Genomic DNA, 16,815 nt, shown 5'->3' on the forward strand with positions numbered 1-16,815 from the left:
AAATGTCTAATTTCGGTGTTTTTCCGGAAAATTCAAATTCTAGAGGGTATGCAAACGCGCTCTATTGATAAAAACTGGATTTTCGCTGTTTTTACTCAAAAAATGCAAGTGTGCTCCATGGATAAACCCGTTTTTTTCAATTTTTCTCAATTTCCAGACTCCTATCATACATCTGCCTCCGTGGTGAAGGCGGTTTCTGTACTATGGATGTTTTCAAGACTCCAGATGACAAAGAGGGATGCACATATCTGCGCCCGTGGTATTCGAAGGATCATCAGTCAGTTTTCGGGAATTTTTTTTAGGCAAAAATAAAAATATTCGGGAGGGAAAGTTAGTATTAGTTGATATGTTCAAATGGTGTAATTATGTAATTATACTGTATATAATTAAGTTTTCGGGAATTTATTTTTGGAAAAAAAGTGAAAATCCGTCAATTCACTCACTACGGATGTTAAGAGGCTAGGGGATGTGGGGGACTAGAAAATTCATTATGAGGAAAGTTAGGCCATGAAAAAAGTCTCAGGTTAGGACACATTTGCATGATAGGAATAGGTGGCCGAGTTTTTGCAAAAGTTAGGCCACCAATTTTTTTTTCACAAAAAACGTTTTACAATTGCGGCCTAGCCTCCCAAAACTCGGCCCGCCATGAAAAACACGAAAATATCATAAATTAGCAAACGCGCTCTATCGACAATTTTTTCGAAAAATTCAACAATTTTCACATTGGAGCGCGTTTTTACACCTTTTAGATTGTTTTAACCTCTATATTGTCTATGGAGCGCAATTTCATACCTTTAAAAAAGTTTAGCAAATACGCTCTATTGAGGATCTTTCTAAAATGACGTAAAAATGCGTAAAACCGTAATTTTTGCGTCGTTTTTCAATTTTTTTCAAAAATCTCAGTGGCCTAACTTCCCAAAACTCGGCCACGCTCGTTTTACAAGAATGTTCATTGAAGCGCATTTGCATCACGTGTGACCTAAAAATGGGTTTTTGTGGATTAGCGATAGAGCGCACTCTCGATTCCTGAAAAAATTTGTCGAAAATCGATTTTTCCCTGAAAAAGCACCAAATAACGTCCGTGGCCTAACTTTTGCAAATGATGGCCTAACTTCCGAAAACTCGGCCACCAGCGTTAAAAAAAAAGATTTTTCACAATTTCCATCGGTTTTTAGTGAATATTTCATGAATAATCACGAGAAAAATAGGTGGCCGAGTTTTTGCAAAAGTTAGTCCACCAATTTTTTTTTCAAAAAATAGCCTTTTTAACAAAAAAACGTTTTACAAATTGCGGCCTAGCCTCCCAAAACTCGGTCACCATGAAATAGATCAAAATATCAAAAATTAGCAAACGCGCTCTATCGAGAATTTTTTGAAAAATTCAATTATTGAAAAATCTCAGTGGCCTAACTTCTCAAAACTCGGCCACCATCTTTTTTTCTAGATTTTTCACGATTTCCACCGGTTTTTAGTGAATATTTCATGAAAAATCGCGAGAAAGATAGGTGGCCGAGTTTTTGCAAAAGTTAGGCCACCAATTTTTTTTTCAAATTTTTGAGTTTTCTATCAAAAAAACTTGAATTTTTGCAGGTGGCAATTCTATTTCGAGTTCAACCGCCGCCCCCGAGTTTTTGGCCGTCACTATCAGCAGAGAGTGAAGAATGGCACCAGAAAACGACACGTGGCAAAAACGGAGACCAGCACGAAGACCATCGGAACCTTGACTCTCTATGGGATGGTGGATTGCGACAAAGTATGTAAAGGGGAGGAGTTTGGACCGGCTCTCGGAGCATACGGTGATGCGACTTTCCATAAGGGAAGGGCTCATCGATTGTGGTATTAAATGGGATTGGTGAATTTGAGAAAAAAATTGGGAGTGATGGCCGAGTTTTGGAGAAAGTTAGGCCACTAGGGTTTTTTGATGAAAATGACAAAATCGTTAAATTAATTGGTGGCCGAGTTTTTGAAAAGTTAGGCCACCAGATTCTCAAAATTTCCGTTGGTGGCCTAACTTTCCTCAAAACTCGGCCATCAACCGAGAAAATGTGAAAAATCTTCTGAAAAACCCTGGTGGCCGAGTTTTCGAGAAAGTTAGGCCAGCGAAGTTTTTTTGCTGTTTTTCAAGAAAAATTGTGAAAAATGGCATAATTTCAATTTTTGTCCGATTTTTTTCATGGAAATTAAAAAAATTTATTCAAAACAATTGGTGGCCGAGTTTTCGAGAAAGTTAGGCCACCGAAGTTTTTTCTTTTTTTTTTCGAATTTTTCCACAGAAAACGTGAAAACTCGAGAAAATCCTGTTTTTGTTTGGTGGCCGAATTTTTGCAAAAACTCGGCCATGTAATTTTTGACGGATTTTTTCATGAAGAACCCAAAAATGGAAAATTTTTGGTTCATGGCCAACTTTTTGTCCATTTTTCGTTAAAAACTCTGAAAAAACCCTGGTGGCCGAACTTTTGCAAAAACTCGGCCACCAATTTTTTTTACCATTTTTCGAGATTTTTTCACGTAAATTTTCGCCTAAATTTCTCCAAAACTCTGCCGTCATCAATCCTATTTTTTTTCTCAAATTTCCATTCTCAATCGCCCCGCCCCTTTTCCCATTTCCAGCAGAAAGTACCCATCCCTATCATCTCTTCCTGTTTGAACATAATTGTCTCTCTTTTTTTTCAAAAAAAAAAATCGAATCTCTCTATGTCTACTCTTGTCTAGTGTGAACATGATAATGATGCAAGTGCGCTCTATTGAGAATTTGCGAAAAAATGGTGTAAAACGGGTCAAAATTGAGGAAAAGCCCAATTTTAACCAATTTTACACCATTTTCCATCAAATTCTCAGCAGAGCGCACTTGCATTCCCCTCGTTTTTTCAAATTTTCATTTTTCCGGTACGTCCCCTAAAATAGGTAAAATTCCGCACATCTTTCTACCCATTTCTCGCATTTTGTCCCGGTTTTTCCCAAGTTTTTGTATTTTTTAAAATTTTTATCCCAAAATTTTTCTGTTCCAGATAAATCTATAATTTTGACACCTATTACTTGCCCCCCGTTTTCAAAATTTGTCTCTTTCCAAAACTGCCCTTGTCTCTGCGTCTCTCTGTGTCTCTCTTTTTATGTTTTTACTTTTTTTTTGAAATTTTTTTCCATCGGAAGAAAAATAAAATAATTTTTTTACTAAACGTTTTTGAATAATTTTCGCAGGAAGCGGGTGTAAAAGCAATTATTTTGGGAAAGGGGATTTTTTTTTTTGAATTTTTTTCCGCAAAATAAAAAATTAGGGACTTTAGATATGTAGAAAGCGCGCCCTGATGACAAATTTTCAATAATATGAAATTTTCAGTGTTCATTAGAGCGCATTTGCACCAGAACTATTAGAAATGTGATTTTGACGCGATAGAGCGCATTTTCCATTTTCAACATGATATTTGAGTTTTTCAAAAAAAAAATTTTTTTGAAATTTTTGAAAATTCCAAAAATGTGCGCTCTATCGATAATCAAAAAATTGAGTGGATTGCAAGTGCGCTCCACTGTTACCATGAATTTATCATTAGAGCGCACTTACAAAAGTTTTTCGAAAAATTGGTGAAAATTGGGATTAGAGCGCGTTTTCACTTGTTTTTTTCTCCATTTTGTTGCCATAGAGCGCATTTTCTAAAAAAGAGAATTTTCAGTGTTCGTTGGAGCGTATTTGCTCTGAAAACAAAATGTATTTGAGTTTTTTGCCATTAGAGCGCATTTACAATGCGAGTTCACATTATTTTCAATGTTTTTCGAAAAATTGGTGAAAATTAGCATTAGAGCGCGTTTTCAGTCGTTTTTTCTCTTTTTTGTTGCCATAGAGCGCACATTCTCCCCCATCACGTCATTCCTTCCCCCTTCCCCTCCATGATTTCCAAAACAAACAAAATTTCGCTCTTCTTACGCGAAATTCGCCCTCCTAGGCGGTAAATGGTAAATAAACACATAAATGAGGGAGAAAGCGCATATTATAATCCCCGTTAACATATTATCTCGTAACTAAACAATGAGTTTAACGCTTGAAAAGCTTTTCACAAAATGCAAAAAAAGTTTTGACTCGGGTGGGGGTCGAACCATGGTGGAATCCAGTGGGTGGCGCTCACACCCGGCTGCGCCACACATGTCGACTAGAGATCTGTCGCTCAAGGCGTTCATATCCCGCTCCCCCCTTAACCACAAGACGCGCCGCCGGCGCGCCCGACTTGCGATATTTGGGGTATCCGAAGAATGTGTGCAACTGCTCCGCGAGAGCTCCAAACGTTCCATGCATATTTTTGTGTCGAAAAGAAGAAGAAGAAGAGGAGAAGAACACGCACCCGGTGTGGTATGTTATTAGGCAAATAACACGAACTCTCCACGAGACCGGAGGAAGGGGGGAATTTGTTTTTAGTTCGCGTAAATTAGGGGGACCTCGGAAAACCCTTTTTTGAGAAAGTGCGCTCTACTGCACTCTTGCAGAAATTCAGCCAGAGTGCAGTAGAGCGCATTTTCTCATTTCTAATTAAAAATAGGGTTTTTCGAGTTTTTTTTTCAGAAAGTGCGCTCTATTGGGGATTTGGTAATTGTGCAATGGAGCGCACTTGCAGACGGAACTAACATATTTCCTGAAACCGCAAATTTTTCAAAAAAAACCGGTTTTTTCAGCTCAAAATATAGTCAGAACTCCAAAAATTTGGTTTTCCCTGAAAAATTGAGGTTTTCCAATACATTTTTGCGGCTTTTTGACAAGAAAAATGTCAAAAATTCGATAAAGTACAGTATTTCTTTGGAAATCGAGCGAAAAACGCACTTTGGGAGCTCAAAATGACGAAAAAACGGCAAAATGACTGAAAACCATGTCTGGCGCGCCTTTGACGCGTAGTATTTGACGAAAAACTCGAAAATTTGAGTCTAAACACTTTGAAACACGCTGGATTCAAAAATCACAATGAATTTTCACGGAAATTCACGGAAATTAACAGAAACATCGCAATTTCCAAGAATTTCCATTGAAAACTACAGTGATATTTGAATCCAGCGTGTTACAAAGTGTTTAGACTCAAATTTTCGAGTTTTCCGTCAAATTTTACGCGTCAAACGCGCACCAAACATGATTTTCAGTCATTTTGCTCTTTTTTTGTCATTTTTAAGCCACCAAAGTTCGTTTAAGCCATGAAATCTTTTTGTTCCCTAAAAAATGTATTTTTGCACAAATCGAATTTCGCCTCTATACATCCTTTTCTTGTTAGCCACCAACTTTTTTTGGTATATTTCGTGTTCTTTTTTCGGTGGAACAACGACAGAAAAAGATGCAAAAAGAATAAATAAAATAGGGGAACATGGGGAGTTTTGCTTGTAAAAGTGGCGGGAAAATTGTATTTTTTGAGTGGAATTGGGGGATTTTCGAAATTTTAGCACATTTTTGTGGATTTCCGTTCAGTTTTTGCCTGAAACTGTTGCTGCAAACTATGGAAACATTTTTTAAAGCGTTTTTGAGAAATTTCGCAAAAAAAAACTGTATTTTCATACATTTTTGATTGATTTTTAGAGAAATATTGTATTTTTCACGAATTTCTGACAATTTTCTTGTCTAAAATCAGCAGAAATTTAGAAATCCATTGAAAATCCCCGTTTTTAGCTTAAAAATCTGAAAATAATTTCTAAAAATTGAGTGTCGATTTACGCTAAACAACACGCTCTGGCGGGATTTCGGAGTGTCGTTTGGAATAATTTTTCCAGAAAATTTCAGAATTTTCATCCTTTTCACTTAGTTTTGTGGGGTTTTCAGCATTTTTTGGTCGTTTTTTTTCGATTCCACTAGCGGAAATTGTAAAATTTAATTGAAATTTACTGAAAATTCAGTTCAAATTGTCTCAAACTAGTCTAAAATCGAGGATTTTGCTGAAAAATAGATTTTTATATATTTTTCAGCAAAATTTCTGATTTTTCTAGAGTTCTGGACATTTTCAACCGATTTTTCAGTTAATTTTATTCAATTTTTTGATTTTCGATAGTAACAGTGCATATGGTGCATCTATATCAAATTTGGTCGATTTTGACCGATTTCCGACAGTTTTCAAGTGATATTTTAGTTAAAAATGGCTCATTTTTCATCTAAAAGCTCTCATGGTGCATCGATGTCAAAATGTATTGATTTTAACCGATTTTAGGTCATGTTTGACTGTTTTTCAGCGATTTTGGAACAGAAAAAGTCAAAATCTTTTAACGGACACTCCCTGGCAAGTTATGGTCATTTTAAGACAAAAAATTGCACTGAAATTGGTCCATTTAAGAAAAAATTTACTCTGTCGATATGTAACTTGCTATGGAGCAGAGCTGTGCGGAATTCCTTCCTTCGACTTCCTTCTTCCTTTTCAAAAATTTCACTTCCTTCCTTCCTCCCTTCTTCCGTTGAAATTGTTTTCCACTTCCGACTTCCGTGTCAATTTCACAAAAATTTTGTAATTTTCGACGGAATTTCAGCGGAATTTTGTTGGTTTTTAATGGAATTTTGTATGCAAAACAAATGCCAAAATTCGCTTTCAGAGGTGACTAGAAAAAAATTTTCCTCAAATTTGTCATTTTCAAAAAAATAAACCGTTGAAGCTTTATTCATCTGCTATTATGCAATCATCAAAATATGGAAAATGGGAATAATACAACAATGGAGATCATAAGCAAAATGATATATATACACAGGGAAATATCTATAATTATAGACAAAGTGGGCGGAGTCTATTCCTGTGGCGGTGGTCGTGGGAAGCAGAAGAGAATCGAGCTGTCACCGTTTCCGATTGCCAACGTTTTGGAGGTGGATCTGGAAATTAAAAGTTTATATTTTTTACTAAAAATATGCTTTTTTTCTGCCATTTTCTTTGATTTCTCTATGAAAATTGCAAAAAATTGACTTGTTTTAAAAAAGATGAATTGGTGGCCACCCATTTTTTCACATTTTCAGTTTGTAAACAGATAATTTTAATGCGGAAAATTGCATTTTCTTGTTATTTTCTGATGTTCAAAATGATTAATTTTCAGATTTAAGTTTTTACCAAATAGTTGACAAAAACAGCGAATTTCCAGCAATTTTGATACCAAAAATTGTAAAAATCTTTTTTTTTAATCCGTATTTCTGACTGAAACAGTGAATTTCGTGCAATCCTGAGTCAAAAAATCCAATTTTTCAGCTGATTTCAATCAAAAATCGAAATTTTTCAAATTTCAAAAATCTGTGTCTCCATATATCCAGATGTCTCCCCTAAAAAAAACTCACAAATAATCAAATTTCGCCGGTTCGGCGGCCAATTGCGTCGACGCACACCACACCTCACTACGGATTCCCGGACTGTGGATCTGAAACTTTAAAACTAAAAATTTTAAATTTTAAAAAAATTGTTATTGTCCACGAGGACTACACGACCAAAAAACATCAATTTTTTTGAAATTTCCGCGAAATCTTCACTAACACTAAATTTATAATATCCCTTGACACTTCTCGCCATCGCCAAATGGGCGCCGTGATCCAAAAGTGTCTGGCGTGTGTAGGAACCGACCTGAAAAGACAGAAAAATCGATTTTTTCAAAAAAAAAATTTGATCTACACCGTACCGTATACGTCTGCAACACGTTGAAATTCGTCGCGTCGTACAGTTTGACTTTTCCATCGGAAGTCGACGTCAATAATTGATTTCGTTGAAGTGAGAGACACGATTTGTAGGTGGTTGGAGAGTATTCCTGAAAATGAGAGAGAAATGTGTCTGTCTGTGTGTCCGCAGGAGGAGAGGTGTCCGGATGTCCACTATTTTCATAATTCGTCCAGTGTCTGTCTGTATGTATCCGAATATCCGGATGTCCGTTTTAAAGGTCGACAAAACTCGGTTTCGCTTATGAATGTCTGTCTGTCACTCTGTCTATCCGGATGTCCGGATGTCCGTTTTAAAGGGATATTCGGATACACACAGACAGACGGACACAGGACGAATTATGAAAATAGTGGACATCCGGACACCCTTCACCTGCGGACACACAGACAGACATAGTTGTCAATGCCCGGCCCGCCCGGCCTCAAAAAGTGGCCTTTTATCCAATTTTTTTCGAAATTTTTCGAAATTTTTCATCGAAACTATGATCATTTTTGAGTATTGTTCAGAATTTCTTCTAATTTTCGCGAAAAAATTCAATAAATTAGATTTTCGCGCCAATTTGCCCGACAACTATGTCTGTCTGTGTGTCCGCTGGGGGAGGTGTGTCCGGATGTCCACTACTTTCATAATTCGTCCTGTGTCTGTCTGTATATCCCAGTACCCGGATGTCCGTTTTAAAGGGACTTTCGGAAAAGAAGAGTGGACATCCGGACATCCGGATAGACAGAGTGACTGAGAGACAAAGCGACACCAAGTTTCTGAAAGTCGATTTTCGATAAAAATCCATAAATTCTGTTTTTTTTTGCTCAAGAAATGGTTTAAAAATCCGCGGACGTCTGGATTCGCAGACACACAGACAGACATATATCGGTCTGTCTGTGTGTCTGAGGATCCAGATGTCCGCGGATTTCAAACCATTTCTTGAACGAAAACGCAGAAATTTTAATGGCGCCAGCCGCTTATTAATTGAAAAATCAGAAAAATGCGCCAAAGGCACGCCAGGAGTTGAATTTCAGCTGGTTTTTAGCTTTGTGGTTGTCTGTCTGTCTGTCTGTCTATCCGGATGTCCGTTCCTAGGCTTGCCCTTGAAGCTCCACCCCTTAGGATCCGCCCTCATAAGCTCCGCCCCTTAGGATCCGCCCCCATAAGCTCCGCCCCCTAAGCTCCGCCCCATAGACTCCACCCCCATAAGCTTCTCCACTTAAGCTCCACCCCCTAGGATCCGCCCCTTAAGCTCCGCCTCCAAAAAACTCACAAAAAGCACGGGTTTCGTCATCATTCTCCTATCAACCATCATCATCATTCGATCCTCGCTACTCGTAAAAATCCTCTCCCCCTGCACAGCCAACGCAATGACCGCCCGTTTGTGCAGTCGGTGTTCCGCCACGACCCCGAAGCTCCGCCCATCAATAACCGCGGTCCGTTTTGCAAAAGTGGTGCACACTATTTCATGCCTAGCTCCGCCCACCGAGATACATTGAGCCGCCGAGCCGACATTGACAGAATTCAAGTTTTGAATGGCTCCGCCCTCACGGATCGCCCAATTTTTGACGGTGGAATCCCACGACGTCGTGTAGACCTCGCCGGATTCTGAATCTCTCGCCATATTCCAAATCCATCCGAGATGCGCGGTCTCATCCTTCGCCACCGTCCACGGCGCGTCTACAGTATCCCCATCGCCTGACCGTACTCGCTCGAGATCCCACAGACGGATTGAGCGATCGCGGGCGCCGGAGAGACAGAATTGACGGTGTTGCGATTCGAATAGAAGGACACTGTCTACTGTAGCCGAGTGACCGAGTGCCGTGTGAATTGTCTGTGACTCCGCCCACTCGTCACGCCATCTTTCTCGTTGGGTGGAAATTGCGACGAACGATTTTTTTGGCTCGTATTCCGAGTGTTTCGTTTCACAGTCCGGGAGGCGGACCTTGTATTCCGTACGCTGAAAAAAAAATAGAATTGGTGGGAGGGGCGTGGTTATGAAAAAAGGCTCCGCCCACTTTTCAAACGAGAAATTGGGCGTGGCCAGACTAAAAGCTAGGCCACGCCTATTTTTGATCATGAAAAATGCCATTTTTACGGACGAATCTAAAAAAAGGGGCGTGGCCTGAAATGGGCGGAGTCTAGCTAACAAACTTTAGGCTCCGCGCATTTATCTATAAGAAAATGGGCGTGACTTACAAGGGAACCTTTTAAGTGGTCCTTAATGCCAGCAAAAACGACCTATACAGGGTGAAAGAGCATGCTTCAAAACCTATAAATCAACTTTCAAAAGTTGCTTCCGTGACCTGTAAGTGTCTGAAATTGCCATCTGAAAATTGACCATTTTTCCATTGATTTGCTGCATTTCGCCCTCTCGCCTCTTCCAAATCCTATCAAGTTTGTAATAAACTCCGGCGACACTTTAAAAACGTGTTCGGGTGGCGCAGGTGGTTAGCGTCTAGATAGAGGAAAATTTTTGGCTGGTTCGACCCCTTCGCCATTTTTTCTTTTTTTTTTTTTGTTTGATATCTTTTTTTCCAGTTTTTTCAATGTTTTTTTGAAAGCTATCATATAAGTCTTTTTGTACCACCATCAACGTGATTCTCTTCTGAATCCCTTTCAATTGATGATTATAAGAGAGATCTGCCGGTTGACAGACGGAGGTGTCACCAAACTTATATGATAGCTTTCAAAAACATTGAAAAAACTGGAAAAAAAGATATCAAACAAAAAAAAGAAAAAAAAATGGCGAAGGGGTCGAACCAGCCAAAAATTTTCCTCTATCTAGACGCTAACCACCTGCGCCACCCGAACACGTTTTTAAAGTGTCGCCGGAGTTTATTACAAACTTGATAGGATTTGGAAGAGGCGAGAGGGCGAAATGCAGCAAATCAATGGAAAAATGGTCAATTTTCAGATGGCAATTTCAGACACTTACAGGTCACGGAAGCAACTTTTGAAAGTTGATTTATAGGTTTTGAAGCATGCTCTTTCACCCTGTATAGGTCGTTTTTGCTGGCATTAAGGACCACTTAAAAGGTTCCCTTGTTAGGAAGGTTCCACCTAAAACGGATTTGAAAAAAAAATTGGTTAGCTCCGCCCATTTTTCAAACGAGGAAATAGGCCGAGCTTTATTAATAATCGGCTATTCGGCTCCGCCCATTTTCTTAAAAGTGGGCGGAGTTAATGACTGCCAAAACTCCGCCCATTTCAGAAAGATGGGCGGAGCCTAATAAAATTGTATTTCTGCTAGGCTCTGCTCATTTTGTGAAAAAGTGGGCGTGGTTTAGTTAGGCTCCGCCCATTTCCCGGCTAGTCTCATAACGATGATCCAAAAAATTCGATTTCTGAAGCTCTGCCCATTTTTCCATTTATCAAACGAAAAAGTGGGCGGGGTCAAAAAGTTGTGAGTTAAGCTCCGCCCATTTCAGGCCACGCCCCTCTATATTCGTCATTAGTACGTTTTTTATTCTGGCCACGCCCCTTTTTGCAAAATTGCCGCATGAAAATATTCATTTTCAGTTGGTTTTGGCTGAAAAAAAGGCCAAAAAAAATGGGCGTGGCCTATTTTTCCAGTCACTACTCACAATCCGCCCATTCCAGAACTTGTCATCCTTGAGAATCGTGTGAAATCGTTGACAAATTAGTGGGATTTCAGTGATTAATTGACGAGTGGGAAGAAATGTGAAGAGGTGACAGAGAATTTCAGATGGAAGACACGCAAGCTCCGCCTTCACATTTTCAGTCGTCATTTATCTCTGGAAAAATGGGATAATTGGGGGTAATTAGAGGTAATTAAAGGTAATTATGGCTCCATAACACGAATTTTCAGCTCGAAAAATGCTAAAAAGTGGTCCGCGGCCGAACTTTTTCCGGTTTGGGTTTCTAGGCCACGGAAAAAAGTTCGGCCACCAGCAAGCACTGACCACTTTTGAGCATTTTTTCGGTAGAATTGTTATCTGGCGTGCCTTCAGCGCGTTTTTCGAACAGTTACACCAAAGTAGCGCGCCAAAGGCACGCCAGCCGCTTTTTTATTGAGAAATCAAAAAAATATGAGAAAACGCGCCAAAGACACGCCAGCCGCTTTTTCTTTTAAAAATCAAGAAAAGCGCCAAAGGCACGCCAGACGCAATTTTTGTTCAAAAAAGCGCCAAAGGCACGCCAGTCGCTTTTTTGTTCAAAAATCAGAAAAACGCGCGAAAGGCACGCCAGCCGCTTTTTTCTTGAAAAATCGGAAAACGCGTCAAAAGCACGCCAGCCGTTGTTTCTTTGAAAAATCACAAAATGTAAGGAAAAACGCGCCAAAGGCACGCCAGGAATGGATTTTTAGCAAAAATACAGGAAAAAAAGTCAGAAAATAGATAAAATATGGTTAAAAACCATTAAAATCACAAAATTTTCCAGAAAAAAGAAAAATATCGGAATATTTCATTAAAATCAACAGAAAACAAAAAACGGGAACGATCTACTATCATAAATTTGGAATTTTCTATTAAAAAAAGTGAGAAAATTGTCAGAAAACACAAGAAAAGTCTCATTTTCTGCGGATTTTTAGCAAAAAAAACGCGATTTCAGACAATAAAAAGTGGGGAAAAAATGAATTTTTCTCTCTCGAATTCACCACATTGCTCTCTGCACTCCACTCAACGCCGACCGATCGGCGAATCGACGGAATAAATGACGGCTGAGACGATATGGCTTGATTTTTCCACGTTGACGTCCCGTGAATTGACACATATTCAGAATGAGACGAGGATGATCGTACTTTCGAGCCGTTTGCATTTTCTCGGCAGCCTCGTCACGAATTGCTTGTGGGAGAATTGTGTTGAATTTGATCGCTTTTAGACGCATACGATCGGCGCCCACTTCCTGGAAGAAGAAGAAGAATTTGGAGACGTTTAGGAGTAAAAACTGTTGAAATGTGGCGGAAAAAGTGTCTAAATGCTTTAAAATCGTTAGAAAATGCTCAATTTCAGCTGAAAAACCAAAAAATTGTCCATTTTTCCCGTTATTTTTTGCGTTTTTCCTTATATTTTGGGACTTTCAATCAAAAAGCGACTGGCGTGCCTCTGGCGCGTTTTCTGATTTTTCAATGAAAAGCGGCTGGCGTGCCTTTGGCGCGTTTTCTGATTTTCCAATCAAAAAGCGATTTGGCGCGTTTTCGGGGTGATTCTAGGGTGATATACAAGGCTGGCGTGCCTTTGGCGCGCGCGCGATACTCAAGAATTTCAAGACTACAAACTACACACTTCCTCTTTCTTTCACAAGATCATAGTATGTGTGGCTAAAAAGTGTAGAAAATACGCTAAAGGCACGCCAGATCACAATTTTCCCGAAAAAATGCTCCGGTCAGTGATCTGATGGCCGAACTTTTTTAGTTTGGGTTTCTAGACCACGGAAAGTTCTTCCATGCTGGCCTAGGAACCCAAACTGAAAAAGTTCGGCCGCCAGCAAGCAACTGAACACTTTTGAGCATTTTTTCGGTTAAATTGTGATCTGGCGTGCCTTCAGCGCGTTATTCGAACAGTTACACCAAAATAGCGCGCCAAAGGAACGCCAGCCGTCTATATGGATTCCGAAAACGCGCCAAAGGCACGCCAGGCGTTATTTCTTTGAAAAATCAGAAAACGAGGCAAAGGCACACCAGCCGTGTTTTGTTTTTGGAAAAACACCAAATTCGAGGAAAAAGCGCCAAAGGCACGCCAGGCGTTATTTCTTTGAAAAATTCAGAAAAATTTTCAAAAATTCGACATTTTCGGGAAAAAAATCGCATTTTTCATTTTCAAAAACTGCAAAATTTTCGACAAAAATTGATAAATTTTGATTTTTCTAAAGCAATTTTTGTTAAAAATTGTGTGATTTTATAAATATAATCACTCAGATAATGTCTATTTTTGCACATTGATGCATAAAAAATTAAGTTTTACTGAAAATTTATTTTTAAAAAATGATAAAATCGAGTTAGTTTTCACCGGATTCTCGACTATTCGGCTCTATAAAATGTATACACTCACCTGAATCTGCTCACGCCGCTTGACATCTCTCAACTGACGCCAACTCGCCCAGAATGTCATTCGTTTTCCGGTTTTCCACCATTCCCTCTCGACGTATCTATAGAAACACACACGGACAACATTATATATTTATGTATGTATTGTGTGGAATGGAGAAGAGAGACGGGGGGAAGGGACGGAGAGGGAAAAGAGAAACTAGAATATGTATGGAAAAATTGTTAGAATCGATACGAATGGGAAGCTGAAGACGTGAGGATTCTGAATCCTGCTTCGAAATTCGTTACATTTACAAATTGGACAAAGTTATGGTACTTTCAGAATCTTCACATTTTCAGCTTCACAATGATATCAGAATCAAATGGAATCGGTATCACTAGGAAGCTGAAGACGTGGGGATTCTGAATTTTTTGTTTCGGAATTTGAAAATATGAGTTTTTGTCTGAAAATTACAGATTTTGCACAGAAAAATCTGCTTAACTATGTTCAATCATTTTCAAAATCTGAAAACGGATTCAGAATCCCCACGTCTTCAGTTTCCCAATAATATCAGAATCAAATGGAATCGGTATCACTAGGAAGCTGAAGACGCCAGGATTCTGAATCCGTTTTCAGATTTTGAAAAAATTCCGAATAAACTGACCAAATCCGTCATAATCCGGTTCGTTCTGAAAATTTCCAAAATCTGAGAACAGATTCTGAATCTTGACGTTTTCAGCTTCAAATTTATTCTAGATTCAGATGAAATCGGTATCACTAGAAAGAAGAAGACGTCAGGATTCTGAATCCGGCTTCAAAATCTTTAAATTTACAAATTGGACAAAGTTATGGTACTTTCAGAATCTTCACGTCATCAGCTTCACAGTGACCTATCATAAATCTATCAAAACCTTCATATTCGAAAATATGAGTTTTTGTCTGAAAATTTTAGTTTTTCTACACAAAAATCTGCATAACTCTGTTCAAGTTCATCATTTCCAAAATTTGAGAACATATTCAGAATCTTCACGTCTTCAGCTTCAAATTTGCACCAGATTCAGATGAAGTCGGGGTATCACTAGAGAGATGAAGACGTGGGGATTCTGAATCTGTTCTCAGATTTTGGAAATTTTCAGAACGAACTGGATTATAACGGGTTTGGTCAGTTTATTCCGAAGTTTTTCAAAATCTGAAAACAGATTCAGGACCCCCACGTCTTCAGCTTCCTAGTGATACCGATTCCATTCGATTCTGATATCATTGTGAAGCTGGAGACGTGAGGATTCTGAATCTGTTTTCAGATTTTGAAAATGACAAACTTGAACATAGTTATGCAGATTTTTCTGTGGAAAATCTGGAATTTTCAGACAAAAACTCGATATTTTTAAACTCCAAAAAAGCGGCACTCACAATGGATACTGATCGAGTTTCAGTTTAGTGATGGCCTCCTGCGAGTACGGTTGAGTCAGTTGTTGAACTTTTGCCGCCGGCTCTCCGCTATCCTCCGGCGATGACGTCACCACTTCGGCAGTCTCCGTGTTGACGTCAGTCGCTGACTTCAACGCGGTCTCCGCCGCAGCGACGGCTTCTTGAGTCGGTGTTGAGAGGAATCTGGAACAAGGGAAGGAATACAGTAATCTGGGGGAGAATGTCAATCTGAAAATTTCTATGATCATACTCGAAATTTTCCGTCCGAAAAATGCTCAAAAGTAGTAAAAAAGAAGGAAATAGGGATAATTGGAGTAATTAAGAGTAATTAGAAAAAAGTGGCTTCAAAACACGAATTTTCAGCTCAAAATGAAGAAAAATTATGTCTGGCGCGCGTTTGACGCTTAAAATTTGACGAAAAACTCGAAAATTTGAATATAAACACTTTGTAACACGCTGTATTCAAAAATCTCAGTCACGGAAATTCAGAGAAATATCACAATTTCCAAAAATTTCCGTTAAAAATCACTGCAATTTTTGAATCCAGCGTGTTACAAAGTGTTTATACTCAAATTTTCGAGTTTTCTGTCAAATTTTACGCGTCAAACGCGCGCCAGATAACATTTTTTCATTTTGCTGTTTTTTGGCATTTTTAGGTCCCGAAAGTTCGAGAAAATTATGAAAATTTCTATGATAATACTCGAATTTTTCCGTTCGAAAAATTATTTTGGAAAAGGGCAGAATGGGGCAAATAGGGGGTAATTAAAGGTAATTAGGGATCGAAAGAGACAGAATTAGATTGAAAATTGGCTCCAAAACAAGAATTTTCAGCTTTTGAGTGGAAAATCTGTGTAAATGGGTCTTAATTACCCCGACGTGATCTTAATTACCCTAAATTTGATCTTAATTACCTAAAAATTGAGTAAGATTCTGAATTCGGAATTTTTTCTAGTAATTAAGACCAATTTAGAGTAATTAAGGCCCATTTACACCGATTTTTCACTCAAAATTCCTCTAAAAACGACGAAAAAACTAGAAATTGTTGGATTTCTTCAAAATTCGGAATTTAGCTTAATTTTTGGGTAATTAAGACCAATTTAGAGTAATTAGGACCAGATTAAGGGTAATTAAGACCCATTCACACCGATTTTTCACTCAAAATTCCTCTAAAAACTATGGAAAAACTAGAAATTGTTGGATTTCCACGGAATTTATATCATTTTTGATGAATTTTTGTTCATTTTTTGGGAAATTTTTGCTGAAAACCTCTGAGAACTGATATAAATACTCACCTCCTCGCCGCCATCTCCCCATTTCTCTTGACGAGTGCCGTCGAGAGCAGTTCCGCTGCTCCACGCAGTGCTCTCAGCATCTGAAGGCGTTACCTAATTCAATTATTCACACTTGACCAGATTTCAGATACAATTGGGGGGTCATAGGACCTCTTGGATTCAAAAAATCGAAAAAAAAACCATAATTATAGCATTTTTAGTGGGAGAAAACACGTATATAAGTTTCAGATAAATTTCAGACATATTTTCTATCGAAAAAATCAAAAAAATGGGAGAAAAAAGGCAAAATCAGCGGAAAAAGCAAGAGAAAACGGGGAGATCCGTATTAAAATATGTGGCAATGGTTGAGCATAAAGATAGGCTCCGCCCATTTCAGGGGGAAGGGAATTTGGGAGATTTTCGATGTTTTTGATGAAAAATTGTGATTTTTTGAGTTAAAAAAGGTCAAAATTTATGAAAAATGAGGGAAGTGGGCGGAGCCTATCAAAA

General features: G+C 38.7%; 3 protein-coding genes across 3 annotated transcripts; 1 reads left to right on the forward strand and 2 right to left on the reverse strand.

Annotated features, from left to right (window-relative positions):
• Nucleotides 1-102: 102 nt before the first annotated feature.
• On the forward strand, nucleotides 103-1,843 carry GCK72_004251 (uncharacterized protein; the record flags this gene model as incomplete). The annotated part of the gene is made up of 3 exons (XM_053724566.1): nucleotides 103-110; nucleotides 158-277; nucleotides 1,591-1,843. The coding sequence occupies 3 exons, from the start codon at nucleotides 103-105 to the stop codon at nucleotides 1,841-1,843; spliced, it is 381 nt and encodes a 126-aa protein (XP_053588760.1).
• Nucleotides 1,844-6,729: 4,886 nt separating this feature from the next.
• GCK72_004252 (uncharacterized protein) lies at nucleotides 6,730-11,368 on the reverse strand (the record flags this gene model as incomplete). The annotated part of the gene is made up of 6 exons (XM_053724567.1): nucleotides 6,730-6,811; nucleotides 7,265-7,344; nucleotides 7,458-7,544; nucleotides 7,600-7,725; nucleotides 8,890-9,576; nucleotides 11,204-11,368. The coding sequence occupies 6 exons, from the start codon at nucleotides 11,366-11,368 to the stop codon at nucleotides 6,730-6,732; spliced, it is 1,227 nt and encodes a 408-aa protein (XP_053588761.1).
• Nucleotides 11,369-12,233: 865 nt separating this feature from the next.
• Nucleotides 12,234-16,406, reverse strand: GCK72_004253 (uncharacterized protein; the record flags this gene model as incomplete). The annotated part of the gene is made up of 4 exons (XM_053724568.1): nucleotides 12,234-12,485; nucleotides 13,631-13,727; nucleotides 15,017-15,217; nucleotides 16,327-16,406. The coding sequence occupies 4 exons, from the start codon at nucleotides 16,404-16,406 to the stop codon at nucleotides 12,234-12,236; spliced, it is 630 nt and encodes a 209-aa protein (XP_053588762.1).
• Between the last annotated feature and the right edge of the window lie 409 nt (nucleotides 16,407-16,815).

The sequence above is a fragment of the Caenorhabditis remanei genome, chromosome II, assembly GCF_010183535.1.
Source record: "Caenorhabditis remanei strain PX506 chromosome II, whole genome shotgun sequence".
Taxonomy (NCBI): domain Eukaryota; kingdom Metazoa; phylum Nematoda; class Chromadorea; order Rhabditida; family Rhabditidae; genus Caenorhabditis; species Caenorhabditis remanei.